General features: G+C 34.0%; 2 protein-coding genes across 12 annotated transcripts in view; one reads left to right on the forward strand and one right to left on the reverse strand.

Annotated features, from left to right (window-relative positions):
- Positions 1–26,521, forward strand: part of LOC136987102 (deoxyuridine 5'-triphosphate nucleotidohydrolase-like) — a 359,911-nt gene that overhangs the window by 110,865 nt on the left and 222,525 nt on the right. The window lies entirely within an intron of this gene.
- Positions 1–26,521, reverse strand: part of l(1)G0196 (inositol hexakisphosphate and diphosphoinositol-pentakisphosphate kinase) — a 138,091-nt gene that overhangs the window by 8,213 nt on the left and 103,357 nt on the right. For 10 of the 11 annotated variants that reach the window (XM_067284723.1, XM_067284729.1, XM_067284725.1 and 7 more), the window contains 3 exons: positions 10,630–10,764; positions 1,453–1,591; positions 991–1,101 (listed from right to left, as the gene is read on the reverse strand). In XM_067284723.1, coding sequence (XP_067140824.1) covers positions 991–1,101; positions 1,453–1,591; positions 10,630–10,764 — 385 coding nt within the window. The remainder of the gene's footprint in view (positions 1–990; positions 1,102–1,452; positions 1,592–10,629; positions 10,765–26,521) is intronic. The other variant, XM_067284733.1, reaches the window with a different exon arrangement.

The raw sequence follows: 26,521 nt of genomic DNA on the forward strand, positions 1-26,521 counted from the left end.
AACAACATGAACCACGTGACAACTAGCGGGAATACGATTGGTGGCGAAATTTTTTCGCTAGCGAAACAGTTCGACAGTTCCGAACTTCGAAGCGATCGCTAAATGGTAAAATTCGCCGGAAACGATGTCATGTCTGACGTGTTTTTCGCTTTCGCCAGCGAATCGCGCTCAGTGTGAACTAAGCTTTACAGGAACCGAAGACTCCCAGAAAGATATTTACACGGCACAAATTAAGAAATTAATTTCGACACCCCGAAATTAAACGATGGGCGCACGGTTTGTACCCTAAACTCCATACTTAGAATACCAGGGTACATTACAAATAATACCACGCATTGCATTTCGTAACTTCGACATTTTCCGACGTCATATTCATCGAGTGTATCTCCCACAAAAATAGGACGGTCGAAAACACTAGATTACAACTAGCACTTTCCGAGGAATGGGAAATCCACGTTCGTACCACTCGATTTCGATACTGAACTTTTGTTAAATTAATTTCTACCTTATCTCTTAATTAACTACTGATCAAACAACACAAACAAAATGCGTGCAATTTAACATTTAAGACACGACACGTGCACATTTAGAAATTACAAAAATACGATTATTTCAAAAAAAAACACATTTACGTTATAATAGACAATTAAATTAGATATTTAACGGGTATTTAGCTTCGTAAAACACCAAATAGTGGCGTGTAGGTTAAAACGACTTTCCGTAAGTCGAATTTAAATGGCCAAAATAATCCGAATTCCGTTTAGAGAATACGTAAAAGTTTCCGAAGACGGAATTCGATTTATTCCGACACTTAAATTGGACTTCCCGCAGCCATTGCGCTCTTTGTTATTCAATTCAAATAATCAAATACATTTAAAAAAATCATTCACTAATGATTAATAATTTATGGCGAAATAAAAAGGAGAGATACTTAATTGTTCGGGTGGAAAACGGGCTCCGTTTGTGCTTAACTAGTTAGGAATTTTGTACCTTTTTCCACCTTGGTTTTGGCGGTGACGTTTTCGCACTCCAGACTCCTGGGACGAGAAAAGTCCGACTGACTTCGCATGATGGGAAAAGGCTTGTTTATCACTTCGCTTCCTAAAATAAAAATTGCACGCGTGAGTAATTAGAGAGTAAAATTTAATCCAAAATATACAGAAAACATTCGCTCCGATTGGCCCGGTATGGCGCGCAGAAACAGAAAAGTTTGGACGCCCTCTTTCGGTGGTGGTGCGTGTTTCCTCGTTCGAAAAACGTCCCCACCTTAATTGCCGCCACGTCGGCGATTTCCGATATGAAAAACATGGCGAACGACGCTCCCGTTTCGTTCTCGTCACTGGCGTGACCGTCGAACTACCGAGACGTCACCAGACGAAACTGAGATGGCAGCGCGTGAGAGTCGCTTTATTTGAATATTTTAAGCGCAGATGTTGAGAGAGAATTTCTTACCGGAAATGGAAGCGGCTCTGGGAGACAATTCGATGGGGATGGGGTCCGAAGGTTTGGGACGAAGAGACTCGTGAACGTACAAGTACTCGGGAGATTTGTCTTCTTTCGATTCCGATTCTTCCAGGATGGTAGGAGATTCCTGTAAATTTCCCAAAACGTCGGTTAAGAAAATCCTTTCCCAGTAAATAATTAAATACCCGATGACGTATTCCTTTTTAAAAATTAAAATAATTTAAATATTTAATGGGTTCAAATACGCGAAACCGTCCGTAATTGGTTTCGTAAGATGCGCGTGCTCGTTACGCACCCGGCAATTTGAAAAAAATTTTAGACCTATTTAAATTCCAAGGAAGGACAGACAAGTTCCAATTCCAATTTCCGAGGAAGGACAGACATCTGACGAACGAACGACAGTTCGTCCGATGTCTGTCCTTCCTTAATCTCGAGAAGGGAGTTACATAGACGAAAGTCGAGACCAGATATAGAAATATTAGGGGCACGAGGCCCCGATTAGCTATATACGAAGTTCCGGAGCAAACCGAAAGTCACCTGAATTCAATAAAAAAACGTGACTGTCTAAGAAATCATTTCGAGAACTTTATAAATTTTTTTCCATATTTAACTAACGCTTTCGACGTTTTTGTTACTGCTACCGACTAATAAAAATAGCACCTGTAGTCTGTATATAACTATATTATTGTGAAAAATGATGGTAACCGAAGTTGACGGTGCTGCCCAGCGCCGGATTAAGCCTTTAGCGGGCCCTAGACAAAATTTAAATTGGGGCCCCATTTAAATAAGTTGCTTCTAAACAAATCTTATATAATGTGACATTAGCGTAGCTAGCATGGGTGACACCCGGTGCGGATATCGTGGTGTCACCCAAAGTCACACCGTAGTGTCACCCTTTTTAACTCTTTTATAAAACACTATTGAATTGTAATATCTTCGCACTCGAGCAACTTGAACGCTACATCGAATATGCGATGTCGCGACGTATAAGTTTAGAAAATAAATCATAACCATACATCAGTACTACCACGAGAGGCGGCCATAGGAATATTTCTAGATGGTGCGAGAGATCTCGTGGCGCACATTACTTCTGACGCACGGATGGCTGTTGACCTTTTTTTTTGTTTTTTTTGTTTAGATAATGGCTAGTCGAGCGGACCTTAGTAGGAATTGTTAAATGCAGCCTTTTCTGACCTATCTAATTTCTTAAATAATTTTTCACTCCTTTTGAAACAGAGAAATCTTAATCTTCTGCACTGAAGCCGGGCCCCTCCAAATTACGGGCCCTAGACATTTGTCTACTTTGCCTATTCGATAATCCGGCCCTGGTGCTGCCTCTAGCAGAGAGTGAGAGAAGCTAATGATTATTTTTGAAAAAAGTAGTTTTTGAGAAGGAATTAATAAAAAGTAAGGGTGCAGGAGGGAATCTTAAACCGCAGGCTTTGTTAAAATATGTAATTGCCAAGACCGTACGGCAGTGGCGTAGCGTGGGTGTCAGCCGCCCGGGGCGGAGGAAAATTTCGCCGCCCCCTTATTTAGATATTTTTACAAGATATTATTATTTATTGTGAAATTTTGCCGCCCCTGCCGCCCCCACTACGCTACGCCACTGCCGTACGGTAAATCCCGGGCCGTATTTACATACACGATCATTACGTAACGATGCAAGAAATACCGAAAATAAATTTGACAATGGATTATTGTGAACCGTGTGCCAACTGCGTAACAAAATGTATCTTCTAGAGCAGGGATCTCAAACTCGAACGCACCAAAGGGTCGCATTCGTTATTAATTGGTAAACCGAAACATACTGTAAACTAAAAAAGGGCCTTTACGACTTACGTAAACGGCTAGAAGTTTGAGTTTCTTTTGTTTTAATCCCAGCAAGATGTTAGAAACGTCGATTTTCAGAAAAGATATGGTTGAGGCCGCGGGCTGCCGGTCTGCGACCCGTTGTAGAGGGTTAATGAATATATCGTGGGCATTACTAAAGCAGAAATGGTTTACGAGAATCGTTTTCACAACACTATATATTAGGCCTAAATACACTAAGAGAACAGATATTGGAATTTTGTAAAAATCGGCCATTTTTGTTTTAATCACAAAGAGTATATTTTAAAAAATCTCGCAATTTTTTTGTTCGACGAATCGCAATTGGCACTCGCATCCACGTAAACACAATCATTGCTGTTCGCATTGGTGAACACCGAAACAGCAACAATTTTGTAGAGAGTTAAAAGTACTTTCTTATTTTATTATTATTAATCGAAATACTAATTCAATTTCAAGGGAGCAAGCGAAACGTGCAAAAACGGCACTTCGACCCAGTGCTTCAAACGTCTACAAAGCCACGTTTTGCCACAGGGAGTTTGGTTTTGCAAAATTTCTTGTTGTATGGATAGTACACTACTAGAATTGTGTGATCGGCCTTCCTAAATAGTTTAATATTTCAGAAATATAGAATTTTTTACATTAATGAATCAATCAATTGAAAATACTTATTACTCTTTTAAAAGTTTTCTAAATTTTCGAGAGAATTTCACTAAAAGCTGAGATATTTATCCTGCCTCTGTATTCCATTTATCGTCATTTCTCAAAAATTTTCAATTGTTATGTTGCCAGTTTTTAATATATGTATTTTGGCGAATCAGTACCTTATTTATCTCCTTAAATTATCTTCTAAAAAAGTGTAATTATTTATCACCCGAATGTATTTTCAATTAATTGATTTTGAATATTTATAAACCATCTGTTATTCAAAATTATCATCACATGAAAACTATTTAATATTTACCCGAAAAAATGTTAGAACTGGACAAAATCACGACTGCTATTGTATAAATACGGGGTCTTCCAAAACGAATGCTACCATTCATTTTGTTGATTTGGAATTACGTAATCGTTCCTCTCGCAGCAGTCACAATTCCACGGCTCCTGCGAGCAGTGGAATTGTGGCTGCGAGAGCAGCGAATACGGATATGGCATGGCGAGAGCAGGAAGAATTTGAGTGCTGCACGACGCCGGGTGCACACATTGAGAAATTGTAATGTACAATACATTAAAACACTGGAATACTGTCCAACATTCTCAGATAATAATTAACGTAATTACAATAATTTAAAATTGCTAGCATTCTTTTTGGAAGACCCTCCTCCCCCCCGGTATTTGACGACTGTTTTTTCATTTTTGGCATCTGTTAACGGAATTTAATTTTATATTTATTTAACAAAAGTACAACTAAAGTTGTAGAAATCGCAATTTAATTACAGTATTAATCTAAACCGTGCTCACGAGTTTATTTCTCTATCTGTATATTTTCGTGTTTCATTTAATAATTACGTGATATCTAGCAATTCTTTGTTAAGTAAGTTTTAAGTACGAGATCCTGGAAGGTAACTAAAACTTAAAAGGCCTTAAACTAAAACATTAAAGAAATTGTTTTAGAATTTCCTCCCTTCAGCAAGACTATGTAATATTTATTATATTTTACATTAAAAAATAGTTTGTAACTTAATGACTTTAGTTTGTTTCTAGTATTTTACATTTGGTAATGGAAGAATTTTCATTTTCATTTAAATTTGCATTAATTTAGTTCATTTATAATTTCTACCTCGGTATTCTCAGATTTAGATATGTTATAAGAAATAGTATGGCCACAGATCAATATGACCAAGGAATTAATAATAAAAATATTATATTTTCCACAAAATATACACAGTGAGTGAAAAATTCAATCATCATTCACAATTGCCAGCTGGATAGAAATTAGATTGTAATTAAAAATCATTTAAAATGTATTATAAAGTCAAAAACTGTTAAAAAATTTTCATTTAAATACTCCAAAATGGGGAACATGATACTGTTTCAATTTTAGCTTTGTCAAATTTACCAAAAATAAGTGTTTGTGCTATCTGCAAACATTAAAGAATCTTAATATATAACCGTTATATAATTATATTCACTCCCATATAATTATAAGTTAAAGATCACTATTAATAATTGTTATTATGTGGTGTTGTTGGAATGTATTCTACATGGTATATACTTGAATACCAATGCTTAGTGCTATGCCAGACCAAAGTCTGTGCATAACTTCAGAAAACAAATGTTTTTTGTTTACATGCTTTTTGTGTATATGTTACCGGCAAAACCCGATTTTACGCCAAACTAGTTTAGAATTATTATTCAAGTATATTAATGGTTAAAATAAAAATAAAAGGCAATCAATTAGATGAACAATATTTATTCAAACATAGTCTACTTAATTATAAAAAATGGGGTTAATGATACCTTATGTATCAAAGGTGGCAGCTCATCTCCGAGTCCAGCAATCAGAAGACAGGGAGCAGTGGGGACGTGTGTTCTAACCTAACCTAACCTATTACCATAATTATTAGCAATCAAATTATTAGAATAGGTTAGGTTAGGTTAGGTTAGGTTAGGTTAGAACATCCGTCCCCGGTGATGGCTCGTCTCTGATTCCAGCAATCAGAAAATGGGGAACAGTGGAGACGCGCATTCTAACCTAACGTAACCTAACCTATTCTTCTCAATGTCAGATGTGTTAGCTGTATATATGTAATGTTAATGTATGTCTCTTTAATCCAAATAAATAAATCCGGTAGACTTCCTCACAGCGATAGCTGTGAGGAAGTCTAGCTATCGCTGTGAGGAAGTCTACCGGATTTATTTATTTGGATTAAAGAGACATACATTTACACTAACCTATTCTAATAAATTACCATAATTATTAAGTAGACTATGTTTGTATAAATATAGTTCATCTAATTGATTGCCTTTTACTTTTATTTTAACCATTAATATACTTGAATAATAATTCTAAACTAGTTTGGTCTGACATGCTTACGCCAAACTAGTTTGGCCTAGGCAAAACTAGTTTGGTGTAAAATTGGGTTTTGCCGGTAACATATATATCTGTGTTTAAGAATTTCCCAATTATGCAATGTGTTTAGTATGAAGTAGGTGCTGTTGTGAAGCCCTAATGTTTCAATACTTTTGTGTAATGTGTATGGTATAACACTTCTTTGTGGCAAATTATGAGTGTTTACTGATTTTTTTCAGTGTATGTGTTTTCTATGCTGTGAATGTTTGAAACAGTATAGCTTGTCTTTGATGTACACAGTTTTATTTTGTTTGTCAATGAATGTGATGTCTGAAATATTGTGATGGATTGTTTTACATGTGATTATGGCATGGTCGTAGCATATTTTGGATGTGTCGTTTCCTACAACCAGCTGAGATGTGTATTTGTTGTATGACTGCCAAATGTGTAGAAGTTTGTGTTTGTGTGCAAGATTTTAATGTATTATATTTACTATTTGGTATATGTCAATGTAAGTAGTCTGTGTTAAAAGCTTGCAAACCAATGTGATGTGTTGTATTTGTGAAAATTCGAACCCACCGGAACCAAACTCTAGCAATAAAATTTTTATTGCTTGTTTCCCACGGAGAAAAAATGAATCATGAGGAATAAAATCCGAATAGTGCTGGTTAGTGCAGGAGAGGAACGTGACCGAGGAGATAAAAGGGCGACTAAAGAAGGAAAAGGGGTCGGGTTACACAGTGTCCGTCCGATCGAATCCAGGCCGATTACCGAGTGCCTGTCCACTCCTAGCAAGTCCGGAACGCAGTGTGTGTTCCTCCCGAGGGAAACCTACGCTGTTACTGAAGGAAGCCCGAGCCGAAGATACTCTCTAAACGTTTTACAAGGACCTATCCACTCGGACAAAGAGGTGTGATCTCCCCAAATGCATGTGAACTCTCTCTCCAGGTACCCTAACTTTAGACGACTGTATATCATCCATACTTGTGGTTGTAGATTTTAGTTTTAATAAATTGTTGTTGTATTTTCCATTGATGTCATTTATTCGAATATCGCCACCACTCTATCGTCGGACCCATCCACATCCTCTTCCTCCACTCGCGTAATGTGTAACAAACATGAACAGCCATCTTGACCGTGGGCAGGTCTCACCGACCTGTTAGCCGACAAAAGGAGGTATGTCTGTCCACCTCTCGGTGCACCCACAAATTGCTTTGTGCATGATGAAATATTTCCTACAGATGTTATCTGTGAGTGTTGTGTCTTCTAAAATGGCATTCTTCAACCTATTCAAACCTGCAGACAGGCAAAAACAAAAATATTTCACGAACTGGCAGAAGGGCTAGGATTAATTTTCTTAGACTTAAACTGCTTAAACATGAATGACTGTTATAACTGGCAAGACACTGGTTACCGTGTATTGCAAAGGTGTTGCTTTCCTTTGCATGTCAATCACTCAAGGACCACCCTTAGTTGTCCGTAGAAAGGTTGCTGTTGTGTTTTGTTAATGTTGTTTGTGTTTTCCTTTGGAGTTGGTCAATAATTTTGTGCATCCAATATATAACTCCAAATGAATATGTCAGTACTGAAACAAAATATATGTCGATTGCTTTAAATGTATTTTGCATTCAGCTGTGCTGTTAGTATCAAGCTTAATCTATTGCTGTATTCTTTTGTTAGTCTTTGCTTTATTTGTGCATGTTCTGTAAGTTTGTAGACCTCACCCTTATCCTTGGATTCAACAACATCTCCATTTGAGTACAAAATCATTTTTCTTCAGGATATTCTTTTTCTATGTGAAGTGTTTTGCATTTGTCCAGGCAAAACTGCATTTCAATATTAGTGGGACAAACAAGGAGAGTCAGACATTTGGGTCTCTGATTCAAAATGGAACTTTATGAGAATGTAGCTCTAAATACAAACAGTTTATATGTAACATAATTATTTTATTACTTTACTTTATCATTAGCATTATTATTACTATTATTATTCCTCATGTTTAAAATTTATAAATCAAGAGATTATAAAAATCATGTCATCATTTCCCATTTAGTGAAAAAGAAGTCTCTACAGATTTAATGCTTTTATGTTGTTAAATAAAATTTTTATCTCTCATATTTATTTTGAGATATTTTCACTTGTGGTTACATATTATGTCACCACAAGTGAATAAGCTTTAGACATTACTGTGCATGGATGAAAAAGACAAGTCTGATATAAAAATAGGGTAACATAATCACAGTTTTTTTTTATTGTTAATGTTATGGACAATTTCCTCAAGTGCTTGTGTTTGTTACACTTCAAATATAACAATACCACCATATCTAAAAATAAATACGAAGAAATAAAACTTTTATTTAACGACATAAAAGCATCAAAACTAGAGAGACTTCTTTTTTCACTAAACAGGAAATGACATCATGAGTTTTTTATTCACTTGACTTACATTAAATGCTTTAAATGTGAAGAATAATAATACCATTTTAACTAGATGTACCGGAATTTTATAATGTCCGTGTAACCACCTCATTCTTCTAGTTTGTAATATGCAAACTTATGGCGTACAAGTGCCGCATTGTGGTTACTGGTACATGTGAATTACATACATGTATTTTTATATTGTTTTGTGCAATTTACTTGTAAAATATAATGATTTAAATGCTGTATTATTTACATTATTTCTTGTTTTAGTTGACTGATGAAGGGCCAAAAGCCCAAAACGTGTAGAAATATCGTATCAATTAAATAAAGATGGAAAAGAAGCCACGTGTTTGATTAATAACACAATCTCGTGTTTAATACTCTCAATAATAATACAGTAGAGCATTGATTATCCGACTCAATTGGGGACTTGGGTTGGTCGGATAACTGAAAAAACGGATAACCGAAAAGTATGAAAAAATACATTATTAGTATGGTATATTAGTATATCTGATGTAATTAGTATATTAGTATATCGCTATTAACCTACTTCATGTTGAATTTTCATCGACGTTAAGCCTAACAAAATTTTTTTAAAATAGTAATCGTTGCTATTGTATCATTAAAAATTATTTATTTTGCAAAAATAAATACAAAATAAAGGAAAAAATAGAAAATTAAGCCTGGTTTAAATACTGGCCTCCTATTCATGATCGTGCCAGCTAAAACACGCAAAAATTTAACAAAAATAATACTAAAGTAGCCAAGACATAGCCAAATATTGTAGTGCCACATCACTAGCGGACATCTGAATTTGCCGACTAGAACGCGGTCGGTTAACTGATGTGACGGTTGATCGGGGGTCGGATAATCGATGCTCTACTGTACTAATAAAAAAGCTAATGATACAGTAAAATAATAAAATAATTTTGTTACACATATAAAAAAACTGAAATTACAAAGGTTCAAATCTATGTTGCATAGCTCCAGTGACTAGTGTCTTATCCACTTGGCTATTGCTGTTCCAAGGTGGCATGGAACTTCCAAAGACTTATATGCTAAACACACAATTTTCAGATGCCCATTTTTCAGAAATGCTTGAGAAGTGGGTCCTATTATTTGGACAAGGAGCCGTGCGTGTTTAGAGTTACATGCTCGTCAAGTTTCATTCAAATCGGAGAACTGAATGTTCGACCCTCTCCTTGTAAGTGTGTGTAACTTGTAATAAGTGATTTAGTTGTGCTTGTATTGATGTATAGAATAGAGTGAAGTAGATCATCCATGCAGTCTACATAATATGTATTGTTGTGTTTGATGGTGTATCCATATTTGTTGTTGTTCAACCTATTGGATTGTGGGTTTAAGGCCAGACAAAACTATAATGGACTTAATGAGTCTCCCTGGGAAATGCCTTGCCTATGTGTATTTGGTTTGTTTTGATGTGTGTCACAAAAACTAAGACGTAGTGTTGTCCATTGTATTTTCTAAGAATGTAATGAATGTTGAATGTATATTATGTAGATGTAATGTATGCCAATAACCATGAGTGTGGGATACTGTTAAATGCCTTCCAGTAATCTGTGTAGGATATGTGTTGGTTTTTATGTTGTTTGTGTGCTATCATAGAATGATTGAATCTATGAGTAACTGTTCTCTGCATTCCCCTAAAACAGCCTTTTTGTTGCTCAGTGAGAACGTTGTACTGTTCTGTCATGGTATATTTTGTTTGTGATGCACAAAGTGAGTATTTATATAGTGTAGAAAGGCACACGATTGATTTATCTCGTGTAAAGTCTTTTGATGGTGGTGTGTTTAGGTTATATTGCTGTTATTAATATTACTATTATTATTAGAGCAAACCAAATATTCCAATAATTCAAATCAGACATAAATTAACTCACAGGCTCACTGCCCAAGTCATCAAACTTTGTCTCTTCTTCCAGTGTTAGATCATCTTCCTCCTCTTCAATACAGCATGGTTTATCCAAATCAGAGGGATTACCTAAGCCATGATGCATGCAAATTTGTCTGTCCTTCTGCGATATTAGGAAAGGAAAGGATTTAAGAAATAAAAATTTAGTTACAGGGAAAACAGTTAGTACCTTAAATCATGCAATTTTTAATATTTTCATCAAATATGCATTTTATGTACCTTAAAGATAAATTTCTTCCTTATTTAACCTTTTCTATAAATTTTCAATGATTATTTTGAAGTGTAAAAAATTATTTTTTAACAATATTTTTTAATGTGCATTAAAAATTTTGAATTTGGAACCTAATTTTTGATCCTAAATTTAATGCATGAATCTAAATATATATGTAGTAAAAATTCACACTAATTCAGATACCTAATTCCACTTCAGTCATTTATCAAAATCAATCGACCGTAATTGTTATTAATAACAAATAATTTGACACCGTAGATAGGTCTGCCACAAAGCTATTAATAATTTTAATGATTCTGATATGATTTATTAGCTTCATTGGCTGTTTATCAAAGTAGCATTAACATTACAAAATAAATAGGATGGTCCAAAAATCAGTTAACTAAGATAGTTTGCTGTTACGAAAAATCAGTGGTTTAAACAGCTGTTTGTTGGTATTAGTAATTCAGTAATTTAATCAGAAGTGACTGAATTATCATGGTCATCATACAGCTGTTCCTGATTGTCATCTTTTTTAAAACAATCTTTACATACCAAATCCCCCAAAAAGTTTTCTAACAGCAACAACTATGAGAAAATTAACAAGTACAGGAATTTTTTTTATTTGTTAACAAATAATCCTAGCTTAATAAAAATTCCAGTGTCTATTTCTAACGATAAGAGCTTTTATTATGCAAATTATCACTCTGGAAAAATAATTTGAAATATCAAAAAAAAAAAAAAAAATCTTGTGCAATCCTAGTCTGGAAAAAGTTTTCAAACATAGGAGAAAAAACTGAAATGAAAATTATGTATTATTTTGTCGGGCATCCTTTGACCTTAATAAATATCAGCTTTAACGTGGGATGGCACAATTTAACAAATTCCGAGCAATAGTCATTAATTTCGTTCTGACTCTGTAATGAATCAGCTTTTGATTATTTCTTTGCAGTATGTCGTTTCTTACCTGCTAACACTTTTGGCGTAGCCCACAGATTTTCAACGACATTTAAATCGGGGCTGTTTGGTGGTAAAACTTTGATGTTTCTCTTTTTTGAAAATTCTTTTACATTTTTCTTATGATGACTTGCATTGTTGTTTTAGAAACCAACTTCCTCGTCTCCAAATTGCTTTCTACCACAGGAATCGGGAGTGTCCGAAATTTCTTCATATACATTTACAGTTTCTTTTAGAATATGTATTTCTCCCTTGCTTTTTGCTGATATGCAGCTACATGTCATAAGACCAACTGAGAATTTCTTCTTATACAAAAGTCATTCTTGTCAAAACTTTTCGTTTGCTCTGTGCCATACAAATTGTCTGGCATTGTCTGACACGGTCTGCTTTCGTCTGAAAAAATAACTTTCTCCAAATCATTAATAGTCCACTTTTGGTAACATCTTGCCCATTCCATTTGCTTTTTCATGTTGTTTTGTCACAAATGGTTTCGTTTTGACTTTACAAAATTCATAGCCTGTTTTGTTTAATTGGTTTTGAATCGTACAATTGCAAACTTTCCACTTTTGAAGTGGCTTTTCAAATTTGTAGGCAGATGCATCCTAAAACACAAACAAGATTCTTGTTCTTGGTCAGCCAGTTTTCTTCAATGTTTTAACACCTTCAGATTTTCTATATTTCTTCCACAAGTAATTTACAGTTAAAACAGCACAACCAAGCTGTCGAGAAACTTCTCTGAGTTTTCCCTTCTGGATCAGTCACAATTTGATTTTGAAAATCCTCACTGTATTCTTTAACAGGACCCATTTTAAAGCAATGTAAAGGCAACAATAATGGAAATAAATGTAATACTTTTGAACAACTAATTTGCATAAACTACTGTGATTATTGTTATAGAGAGCACTTTAATGCATTTCTTTCTACTGTGTTCAAAAACTTTATATTCCAAATTATTCTTCTAGTGCAATATTTTACATAATAAAAGCTCTTACAGTTAGAAATAAACTCTGGACTTTTTATTACTCTAGGATTATTTGTTAATGAATAAAAACTTCCGCAAAATCAATAATTTTCACATAGCCATTGCTATTTGAAAACGTTTTCCAGGGACTGCATGTTATGCAGACGCACACAGAAACATAAGGTGCTATTGGCAAGCACCAAATCCGACAGAGGGTGCTCAAGATGGCTGCCAAAACAGGTAAGGAACCGACCATGTGTTTGTTCAATGCCTGAGCCGATTCAGTTTCCATCGGTGACTACTATAGCGATGACCAAATGGAGAACAAATCATTGAATTTATGTCAAATTCTAGACTGTATCAGTGACAGGAAACGTGTTGTAGAAGGTGAAGCCGTTTTGGATGCTGGACACATCGTATTTTGTGGATTAAACTCTAACAACAACACTGAAAGTTTACTTTGTTGCTTTAGTGTTGCAATCTCAGATATTGTCGTTTTAATACATCTCAATTACGGGGAGAATGCACGTGCAAAGCGGGGCTGTCTGGTTTTCGTAAACATGTGATAGCCGAGCATAATACTAAAATGAAAACAAAAAACGTCAACTTATATTTTCAATTAAGAATATTTTTAAAAATTTGACTGGAAAGTTATCTTGACATAGGTAAATTTTCTATCTTCATATACATATTTTCTTTCCGATCTGCGTACAAAAACAATTTTTCAACAGGCATGTCCATTTACAAAAACAATTAGACATTTTTTTTTCTTTTTATGTGGACGGCTTCAGATTTTCAAACTTGAATTGAAATATTACCGCTACGTCATGACTACATAAGAATTATTATTTAAAAATAAAATAAAAGACTATCGTCTGCACAATTAAGACACTTCTCACCTGTTACACGTTAACAGGTGAGAAGTGTTTAAATATTTTAAGCGGTATACACCATGTGCCAATATAAAAACATAACTATTATGATAAATAAAACTATGTTCAGTGTTATTGTTAAGAGTTTAATCCACAAAATACGATGTGTCCAGCATCCAAAACAGTTTCACTTTCTACAAGACAATGTTTCCTGTCGGTTCTTACCTGTTTCGGCAGCCATTTTGAGCGCCCTCTGTCGGATTTGGCGCTTGCCAATTGTTGCTGCAGATAGAAGTTTTAAATGAAGTTTTTCCTAACTGATAGATAGAGAAAAATGGATCAATTTGGTTTCCACTCCTCTTCTAATATAACTCTTTTGGGGTGTACTATAGATTACCACCTATAGAATTTCAGGACTTTGATTATATATTTGAACTCGGGACTGAGACGAGTTCAACGGTACCCTATTTTTGGACCGGAGACGAAAAATTAAAAAGTTACCATACTTTTTTTAATGCTCTCATGAAGATGGCACCATAGTTACTAGTACTGCCATCTTGCGGTGAAGTCTTCAAACCATGACGTCGGACTACGGTCATCTCCAGTAGGGTTAAACACGCGATATGAGAGCGGAGAGAGCGATGCAACTTCCGATCATCGCGTAATCGCCATTTCGGTTACTGTTACTTATGGCAGTGAACATGGCGACCATTCCCACTGTTCGTGCTCCCGGCTGACCTCCCGAAGGGGAGCCGCCAGCAGGCCGCCATGTGCTAAACGTCACTAGTTATTGATTCACGGTAGTTCTTGAACAAAGTAAAAAAAAGGGGGGAAACATCTATTAAAGGCAATTTTAACGGCAAGCGACGCGACTCCCGATTGCGATAGCAAGGCCGACTTAGCGGAGAGAGTGACGCGACTCCCTATCATTGCACGATTGCTGGAAAAAGTATGATAACTTTATCATCTTTCATCTCCGGTCCAAAAGTAGGGTATCGTTGAACTCGTCTCAGTCTCGTGAGTTCAGATATATACTCAAAGACCCGAAATTCCATAGGTGGTAATCTATAGTACCCCCTCTTTTGGATTTATTTCTTGTGGGATTACATGAAGGCCCTGGTTTATCAAACATTCATTATGTATCAAGCATTTTGCATTTTAATATGTCAAAATATTAAAAGGCTGCACAATAAATGTACTCGGAACTTCACTTTAGACTCATATGTAACACCCAGAGAGAGAAGGAGCGTAGTGTCGATACTACGAGAGTATTGCACACAAAGATTTCTTAAAAAGAAAAATCTTTGATTTTGGTCAATAATCAGAGCAAACAGTGTAGTCATATCCGTTTTCTTAAAAATAAATATCATTTTCAGTTATAATCTCAGTTATTTCTTGGACACCTTGCATTGTCTAGATTGATCAACTTTTGGGCCACTCCACACTTCAAATTATTGAAACTTTCAACTTAATGGTTAACAGTTTATTAACAAATATAGCAAAAATGATTAATCATATATTTGCATTGCAAACTATTAGTGTACTAACATAGGAAAATCTAATTTATTCATATTTAACATACATAAAATTACATATTTATCATGAAAATTTATTGAAACTTAATTTTACACAAATACTGTATAACTAAAATTAGAATGTATTTTGTTTAAAACTATAAGCCTGACTTAAAAAAGAAAGTCCTCCTCCTCCTAGTTTGCTGTGTTGCATACACATATTTTGTAAATAAACAAACAAAGTTAAATATGGTGCACTCTTGTTAATCTGAACTAATTACTGCACAGAATTGTTCAGATTAAGGCATCATATATAAAGAAAAGAAAGTCATTTAGTACTGAATGATTATATCATAAATTAAGAACTTTTATATTACATTTAGTCTGCCATGTGAATTTATGTTGAAATGTGTAAAATGTATTAATTTTCGCAATTTGTCATGTTTTTCAAAAATAACGTACAATTTCTGTTTGTTTTTGGCTGGGAAATTTATCAGAAAAATATACACCGTATACAGAAACCGTATACACGACAATAGAATAGACGTCATTTATTTATGTACTAAATTACTGCAAAATTACACAAACATATTCTGTTTCTTTTGAAATAAAAAAAAAAAATTTTATAAGCAGCTGAATGTGTTGAATATTAATGGGCAATAATTCATTTGAAGATTATCCAGATAAACAGCAATTGTTCTGGTGTCTACTACATCCTTTGGTCTCTCTTTATTGTTACAATTGAATGTAGAAAACAATTCTTTATACTTTCTAATGGCAGTTTTTAAAATTAATGTGCTTTCGGTAGAAATTCAAACTAACTGATATAATACGAGTAGTCCCTAATTTACAATGGAGTTCCATTCTGGCAAACTAGTCTTAAGTCAAACATGACAGATAATGGCAATACTGGTGGAAGTTTCAGAGGTTGTGCATCTATTTATAATATGCATATTTATGCAATGTATGATCAGTTACTATGTGTATGTACCATAATACAAACAACAATGCCATGTAGGCATGCTGTATTGTGATATTATAATCCAAATCAATTGTGTTCTTTTATTACAAAAAATTCAGACACCCAAATGGTCAACCGTGGTCAAAGAAATCAATTTTTGTACTGAACAAGTTAATTATTTAATTTATTTATTATATTATTAATTCACTTAACCTTATAAAATTTGTTCATTCTCGGTCTGGGAACATCATTAGAATGATGTCCCCAGACCGAGATAATCTGCTGAAAGATAGTTTTACTTCTGCTTTTTCGATGCTAAACCTAGTTAAATGTGAATAATTTGGGGCATGTTTACTGACTATTAGAGTATACGTTTAACATTTAATCATCTTCCTGTGCAGTTAGTACGTGTGCCAACTGTTTGGACTGAAAAATTGTTTTAATATAACAATTTCAACCATCATAAGAATGGACAATTTTAAGTTGGAAGTCCTAAGTTAGACCAACTGTAAACACTGTTCTAAACTACACAGAAGTTTAAATCCTAGTATTGGGCAGTATGGTTGTACTTTAAGTAAGAGTTTCCGGTCAGAATACCACCTAAAGATGTTTTTTCTTACTGATTTTTAAATTTCTAGATCAACCGCTTTAAATTATTGAAATTATCAATAAAAATAACATACTTATCTTTAGTATCTAATCGTTACAACTGTTCGATTTGGTAATGCACAATTAACCGCCTAATAAATCTGATAGATAGATAAATATAGAATGTTCAGTAAATGCAGAAATTAAATTTTATTTGATTTTGTTTACTTTCACACTTTTATATTTTGGTCTGCAGGGTGGTGAGGGACAGTGCTCAACACATTCAAACGGACCACCACCGAAAAATTCCCAGGGATTTTTGACCCACCTGGATTCGATCCTGGGTACCCCAGAATAATAGGCTGTCATCTCGACTGCTCAACCATCTGGTTGTCAATAGAAAATTTTACCACAAAAAGTAATTTATAATGATTTTTTCTTCCCGTTCTATAGATGCTCAGAGAGACTTTTAATCTGTCCATCATGGGTAGCCAAATGGCAGAACTTCATATACACAAATCAAGATGGCACAAAGAAATTTGAGGACCCGACCAGACTCGAGCCCAAATTCCTTGAAAGAGCAGGCATGAGTCAGAGTAGCTACGGCCGTTCAGTCTGCAATCATAAAACTGCCATCGTATTGGTTCTTAAAGTTTCTCCATTTGTTGCCAATTATTTAGTTAATTCAAAATATTTTGTCCAATTGTATATATTATTATTTATAATTAATTATTTTATTAATTATATATTACAAGAAACAATTTGCTAATTTTCAGGCAACCGAAATAATATGTATTTAGAAATGCTTTCAGTCACTTACGTGACCATCTTCAGCTAATTATGAATACAAAACAATGATGTAGGAAATCTGTTCTAAATTTGAATCTAACATAAAACAAAATAAAACTGAAATGAAATTAAAGTGCTGTATTTATTTTATTTAAGATATTATAAATTTCAGAACAGAGCTATAAATATAAGAAAAGCAATTTTGGATAATCTAAATATATAAAAAACATAATCAAACATTTGCAGCTCATAATTTTTACAATGAAAATAACATTCGTTATCTTCCAATTAATTTATTCACAACTGTAGCAATCTCGTTTATTTTAACGATAAACAAAAAAAATCACCCTCACGAACAAGTTCAAAAATGAACATCTCCCCAAAAACATTTTAACAATTGTATAATTTAAATGTTAAAATGTTCTCGGAGATATTCCCTCTGTCTTCATAGTATATATTTACCAAACTGCGTCGACGAGACCGTTTCGGCTCCACGTTCGACAAATTATGTAAATTAAATTATTCGTTTTACCTTTAAAATCTGACAAAAATAATACTAATATAACTTTTTTGAAACTAAAAGATAATAATAATTATACAATATTTAAAATCGAAACAGAATACTTTAGAACAAATAATAAACATATACACAAGATACTGATAGATTATAGAGCCTTGAATTTATACAATGCTTCGTTGCATTAAAAAAAAATCACAAAACAAGTACTTGTAGTCTTTTATGTATCCACATTTTACACCAAGTAAATCTTTTTATTCAAAAAACAGTATCAATTTATCCAACAGTTTTTTATGGAAAATTGTCATTACATTCTGTACTGCGGTTCTTCAAATTACACAGGCCATTCCTTCGTTGTTATCGATCAATACTTATCACTATTGCCTTGAGTGTGCCAAATGGGAAAGACAACAGTCCATTACCCTTGATTTTTAATCCCAGTTTAGTTTTGACTTTTAACTATAGACTATTCCAATATTGTACCCAAAGTTTCTAATACTATCTCACAGTAACGAGTAATGCAAAAAAATTTCTGATGGACAATTCTTCTATACTTTTGTCACTGCAGAATAATGTACATTATTATTAAGAAAGACGTCCAAAAAGTATTTCTTTCATTGTCTTAATATAAATTGGATTAATGAGCCCTCACTCTATGTATACCATATCTAGGATTGTTATCTTTCCTTATTAAATCCGTGATGTCCGTGTCCTTCCAGGAAGTCCGTCGAAGGACGACCAGAAACTACTGTCACGATCACCAATGGAAGATCCATTATTAATAGCAGATTTTCTTCTGTTTTGAAGATAGAATATTACATACATATAACTCTTCAAGCTTTTAACATTAATTATGGTCCTTTTTTGAATATCAAACAGTAAGAATAGTAATGTAAATTAAACTTTCTAGAATTTATGAGATCTTACTACTGAGATTAATTTATTTATTTATAATTACTACATTTGACATGAGACAGCAGCCTGCTCCTGCCAAATTGCTTAGTAATTATTTAGTCTTACTAGCCCGACAAAGGAATCCGACCATTCGTTTGATATTTAAGTAATTACAGTAGACCCCCCTATAGCACGGGTTCATATAACACGGATTTATATAACTCGGTGAAAAAATTGCGATCGTATTCGTATAACATGCTAAAAGAGACTCGTATAACATGGTAAAACATCATCGCCGACTCGTGTCGCAACAGGATTGGTCGAATCTGGACCAATAGCGGATATTGTACAAACTGTTGAGTTTAAATGAGCACTGGACCTACTAAAAAACATTTATTATTCAACGGCCATAAATATTATATTTTTATTAATGATGTCTCCAAAGTTAAATTATTTTTTTTGCAAAAAATTCGTTGATCAGGAAACACGCGTCCGCCGTTCGATGAGCTGCTCCACAACAAAAACAAGCTTAAGCAATGGCGTCGTCGAACGGTGCACACTCGGTAAGTAATACTACAGTTTTTTGTTTATAGCATAGTTTATATGGATTATTCCCAAAAAATTATACACGATTTGGAAATGTTGAGTCAAATTAGTCTAGAATCAATTAATTTTATGGAAGAAAACCTTTCAAACAGCCGTAGCCTCCTAAACTGCACAAGTGCCAGGCTGTGATTGGCTCATGTATTTAAGTGACTCATACAACACGGATTCATATAACACAGAACATATCTACCATGTTATAGGGGGGTCTACTGTATTAGTCATATTTATTATATGTAATTTTTCATACAAAACAATCTAAAAGTGCAGTTGTAAAATGTACAAAGATTAATAAAAAAGTCACATTACTTGTATTAAAAGAAATAAATTTCATAAGACTGATTTTAATTGATTTGAAATTAGGGTTATCTTTTCAAGTTTAGTTTGTTTTTTTAGACATTACTTTATCACAAGAAATTACTAAGAAATATACTTCAAACATTAAATCTTATTTACAGTTTTTCAACGATACGAACAAATGAGGTGCAATAACAACTAATAAAAAGCAATTATGTTGCATTATATTTCAAAATTATAAATGTAAGTATTATCTCTGAGAGATTGTCAACATTATAATCTAGAATAAAAAAACGAATGTTATAGAATCATTACAACTCTCTCATTTACTAATACAGTATTATCTGATTATAACAAATCTATATGGATCACCAGAAATAGTTTATTATAAATGGCATCAATCACCTCTGCTACGAAATGAAATAATTTCATTTTGATGTCATTTTAATGTCATTTAAGAATTTAATAAAATGTCACAGAATTGCAAAAATCACCACAATACCGAAGAATGCCACTGTACTTACATGCAATACAACTCCATCAAAAAATTCATTTACAGGAGTCCTTACATTATGAAATTATTTACAATAATGCAACATAGAAAGTGTTATAAACATTCAAAGCAATTTGTCTTTTACCAGTTAACTTTCTCGTGGTTGGCAAACAATATTCAGCACTCAGCAATCTCAGATGGAATTAAATTTCCCATTTCTGACTCAAATTTTTATTATCGTGTACCTGTTTTTAGTTTTTGTATGTTAGTTCTAAAATAAAGTATTATTGCATTTCTTATTTTGAATAATTTCATAATGTAAGAAGTCCCGTAAATGCATTTTTTTGTATATTGTGTGTAGGTATATTGGAGTTCTTCGGTAGTTCACCCATCACAGTGATTTTTGCGACGTCACATTGTCTACATCACAGTCAACTTAATTGAGACATAGTATGAATGCGCATTGTTACGTAAAGAAGTCTGTTATTTTTAGTTTGTCAATTTTTGCTGGTTACTTAACAGTAGTCGATAGCATACATTTCCTTCTTTTTCTGGCGTTATGGGCCTTGGAGGCCCTTAGCTGCAGTCACAATCCTTCTCCATCTTGTTCAGTCTATAGCCTGCCACTGCCAATCTTCAATTATGAGGTCTTGAAGATCTCCAGTGACCCCATCTATTCACCTTTTTCTGGGATGGCCTCTTGGCCTCTTCCCTTTCCCCTCATAGTTGAGCCCTCGTGATGCTGTTGCCATTGTAGGTAGCTTTACGACATGGCCTAGCCACTGTAATCTTCTGGCCTTAATCATCTGTGAGGAACTAACCTAGCCTTGGTGTTTCTGTGGCAATGCATCCACAGACCAAAAAGGCTAGAAAACCACACCAACGATGAAATGGACAATAGAAATGAACAAGTTTATCATCCGTACTTACTATACCATCATAAGACACAACTGAAACAAACATGACAGCATACAGACAACAACTATACCATAGATTCACACAACAATATCCTCACCTCACTGTCACCGAACAAAGGATTGTTGATCAAAACAAAACAATTATACACAACAACCTTATCCCACAGACAACACTCGAACTTATCAAACAACAGGTTGCTGATCAAATACATCAACAAAGAAACATTTAACATTAATGAAGATCATGTAACCTGTCAGGATAATCCAGCAACAAGCACTGATTATAGCATGCACCTAACAATTACCACTAATGATACTACAGACACTTCCTCATTCACCACTGATAACATAGACATAAATTTACTTAACATGCCCTCACTTTTATTTCAGGAAACACTCACTAAATATACAGGTACAGATTCCACATACAAAGACCATGAATACCAAAAATCAACATGTCAAAGGTAATAGGAAAAACACTAAATTAGGTAAACACTTGTGGCTAAATGCCATTATTGTACAGTTGTATTTAATTTTATATTACAATATATTTCCCTTTTCTTTCTTCTTCCTATTACTATTATCTTCCCTTCATGAAATTTTCTCCCAACCGGTGCTTAATGGTGTAACAGCAGGCGGTCTCTTAAGGACAATGGGACGGTATGCGGCCCTCAGGGTAGAACGGCGATCAAGAGCGGATTCTTTCGAGAAGACTGGACAAGGAAAAACATGCAAAAGAGAGCTCTCCACCATGTTTTTGGAACTGCGTGGAGACAACAAAGAGGTCCGAAGGAAAGGAGTGAAAATCCCGATCGTGAAAACGTACAAGAGTGATTTTTTTGTCCAAGTCTGTTAAGTAATCCATGTTTTAGAAAAGGAGTTAACATTTTTTATGATTCTGTTCAACTTAGATATATCTCACTGTGAATAACACTGAAATTCTTGGGTACCCTTTCCTTTGCTTTCTATTCCTTACTTTGTTGTTCTAAATTTATCTATCGTCCCACATTAATTATAATTAGTTATAAGTTTAGTAGTAAGGTGTACATATATTTTAATTACCCTTAGTAGAATAGTTATTTTTGTAAAGAAAGAATCGTCACGAGATTTAAACTTATGCCGGTATTCTCTATATTGTTGGTCACTATACTAATATGTATGTAGATACTTACTAATATATATATACGTGTCAGGAATAGAGATTTTATAGCTGGCACCCCACAAAATTTCCTGTATCCTGTTATGCGAATTAAAGATTCTGATTTAAAAAATTTTTAGTTTCTTTGTATATGGTATTCATGCACTTCACACACTCACTCACTACCCACACTATATCCATTTAATTTCTGCACACTCAGACATTCATACATTAGTTTATGCTGGAGCAGACACAGTAGTGACACACCATGGACTGAAAATACAATTGCAAAAAGATACACACAAAACACAAACAAAATTCTATCACAAGCCAGCCTGGCAGAGAAGAATAGAAACACAAATAAATGACATTAGACAGCAATTAGACAGGCTGACACAATACACTAAAAACAACATAACACCCAAATTAAAGAAACAACTCAAAAACATTTTCAAGAAAATAAAAACACACACAAAACATGAACATCACAATACACACATTACAGAATACATTGATACACTAAAACAAAAACTCGCAGCCAAAGCACATAGACTCAAACGGTACAAAACATGTACACTACAAATACAACAAAATAAACTATTTACAAACAATAAAAAACTTTTTTACAGACAAATTAATAACAAAGCAAACACTGATACACAGCACAGTGGCACACCAACAGAAGAACAACTCACAACTTATTGGTTTTCTCTTTGGTCCAGTGCTGTTACGCACAATGCTGATGCAGGCTGGATCGAGGAGGAGAACAGAAACTTGCACAACATACCAACTATGCCCTGTGCTGAAATAAACATACATGATTTCCAATACACTGTTAACAGAACACACAACTGGAAGACACCTGGTGTAGACAACATTCACAATTTCTGGTACAAAAAGTTCACATCACTGCACCAGGAACTAGCTAAACACCTAACACACACTATCATCAATCCACAAGACATGCCAAATTTTCTTACTCGGGGCATCACCTACATGAAACCTAAAAACAACAATACCGCAGACCCCACACAATACAGACCAATTACATGTCTCCCAACACTTTACAAATTATTGACATCCTGTATCGCAAACAAATTATACAAACATATTGAAGAACACGACATTCTAACGGAACAACAAAAAGGTTGCCGTAGAAATCACAAGGGATGCAAAGAACAGTTACTCATAGATTCAGTCATTCTACGGCAAGCACACAAACAACACAGAAACATACACATGGCATATATAGACTACAGAAAAGCATTTGACAGTGTTCTGCACAGTTGGCTGCTACATATTCTACACATGTACAAAATACATCCATCACTGATTGCATTCTTTCAAAACACTATGCAACACTAGAGAACAACACTACATCTCACAGTTATTAACACTTCCACACAAACAAACCAAATATTCATTAGGCGAAGAATTTTTCAAGAAGTCCTCTCTAGTTCTGCTTAGCCCTGAACCCTTTATCCAACATGTTAAACAACATGCAATATGGTTACAATACCAGACATGAAAAAACAATAGAGTTTACCCTGTTACATCTCATGTACATGGACAACATAAAACTTTAAACATCCACACAAAAACAACTTCATCAACCCCTACAAATCACACATTCATACACCAAGGACATACAAATGGAGTTTGGTCCAGACAAATGCAAAACACTTCAGATAGAAAAAGGTATCCTGAAGAAAGAAGATTTCACACTTGGAAATGGATATATGACTGAATCCATGAGTTCTACAACTATTTAGGATTCCAACAGGCCAAACTAACAGAACATACACAAATAGAAGAAAGATTAATTAAGGAATATCAAAGTAGGTTAAATGCTATTCTCAGAACACAGTTAAATGCAAAACACACAGTTAAAGTAATAAACACACATGTTGTCCCAGTACTCACTTATTCTTTTTCACTTATACATTGGACTCACAGAGATCTCAGGCAACTCCAAAGGAAAACAAGAACATCCAAGTGCTTCAATCAGATACGCAGTTTACTGACAGTCATCGATTCTCGAAACAACTTGGATTTTTTGATTTAACAATTACTAATAATTTTCTATTTTCCATTTCCACAAGAATTGCTGCTAGTGAAATAGCAGTTCTGTCTTTACATAATTTTCCTCCTGTGCAGATTTATCTTTTGAATTTTGATGTCCTGTTTGTGTAAACTTTTAAAGGAGACATGTTCCACTTGCATTAAAGCTATCATCGCCTTTGAAATTTTCGATAAGTTTTGCCTACTTACTTTGCAGCTATGTCCATGTTTATGACAGCTGCTTCTCTGACAATTTTTGGTTTCGAATATCGTGCCTATTTTAAAATCTCAATCCAATTATTACTGCAATTAAACTCATTATTCTTCTCCAACTTGCTTCCTAACCCTCTTCCATTTTTGATTGCATTACAGCATCACTAATAGTCATGTTTTAATGTCCATGTTGCAAAAGCCACCTTTAACAGTCCTCAATCTAATTTGTCATGAGCTGATTTTCTAATCTTTTTGGCATTTGAATTATGTCCAAAACTCTACTTTGTCTTTCTCCTTCCAAATGGTAACAACTGTTATTCATTCGGATCCATTTCTTTACATACATCACACCGCTTTCCAATCATTTAATAATTTCACATTTAGTATGTGACAGAAAATGCTCATATTTCCATTTAGACTAGTGTTTTCCATTGCCACAAACTACATCTGGGAACTTACATACTTGGCAATTTCAAGTTAGTGACTGACAAAATTTGATAGGGCTCAAAAGTACGCACAATTTTTTCTTTGTAATCAACATCGGTGAATGAAATTTCTTTCTAATCAAGCACGGCACAAAATTTCGTAAGAGTTTAGTTTTGAAATTAAAGTTTGAAATATTTATAGTTAAAACTTTCTAGCCAGTCAAAAGCATGCTTTCAACTTTTAAATGTTAAATGGGTGGGAAAGCCAACAAAAGACATTGAAAATCATTTAACTGTTAATATCGAATCAGAAATAAACTTTAAATTACAGTACTAACAAATAAAAATGTTAGATAAACCTCAATAAAAACTAAAGTATATTTTTAAATTTGTGATAAAAATTAGGTAAAATGTTAATAAAAAGTTAACATAGTTAATAAAAAGCAAAAATACCCAAATTAGGCAAAACTTCCCATATTAGACAATTTTAAGTCTTTGGAAATGTTTTAAGGGACCCCTTACCTTGTGTTTGAAGCTTCTATATTACTCATACCATGCTGCTGGAAAAAAGAAAAGAAAAAAATTTTACCTAAAAATCCGAACCCCAGTAGAAACTCTAAAGTATTCTTTGTAGGTGTAGTTTGTTACGAGAGGCAACTATCGTCGATTTTAAATCTAAATATGGGTAACCGTCAACATATGCAGTTTCGGTTAACACAGGTCTGTTTTGAGGAAAATTTGAAATTGCTGGCTCGGTGGAACTCGGGGCTAGCAGTGCAAAACAAATCCTTTCTCCCTCCTCCAGCTTGCCGTTAGTTAGTGAGGAAAGATGAACCTTAATTTTCTTAGTGCAATACTCTTATTTCGCTAGTTTAATTTATATTTTCATATTTAGTATAATTTCTGCAAATAATTCTGTTTTAATGCTTTGGATTTTTACAGAAAACTAGAGAGAAAAAAGGCAGCAAACGTGATGGTAATGTTTTCCTTTATTTAAAAAATTTTTTACTTTGCATTTTTCTTTTTTGGGCTACTTTAGCAGCTACTCTACAATCAATCCTTAAAGTTATTTTCTATTATTTCTTTTTATTTCTATATGCAAACTACAGGCCTAGGAGTGCTATTTCCCCTTTGAAAAAGTGAGAAAAGTGAGTTGAAATACAGAAAAAGTGAATAAAAAGTGAGTGCAATAGTGACAAAACAAAGTGAAAACACAGAAGGAAAACTCAGCAAAATAACGGTAAAAATTGTTATTTTCTTTTTATTCTGTTATGGTTAAACACATTTTAAAAATTTCTGTATATACTGTAATATAGTAGCCACTCGTTATATCGAGTTTTTTTGGTCCCCCAAATTTTAAAAGCATTTGAGTCAATTAATTTTAAATTACCAATTGCCACTGAATTTCTATTTGCAACGAAATACCAGAAAGAGCTAAATATGCAGAAC

Source organism: Centruroides vittatus, unplaced genomic scaffold (genome assembly GCF_030686945.1).
Source record: "Centruroides vittatus isolate TY-2023 unplaced genomic scaffold, ASM3068694v2 scaffold_1444, whole genome shotgun sequence".
Classification (NCBI taxonomy): domain Eukaryota; kingdom Metazoa; phylum Arthropoda; class Arachnida; order Scorpiones; family Buthidae; genus Centruroides; species Centruroides vittatus.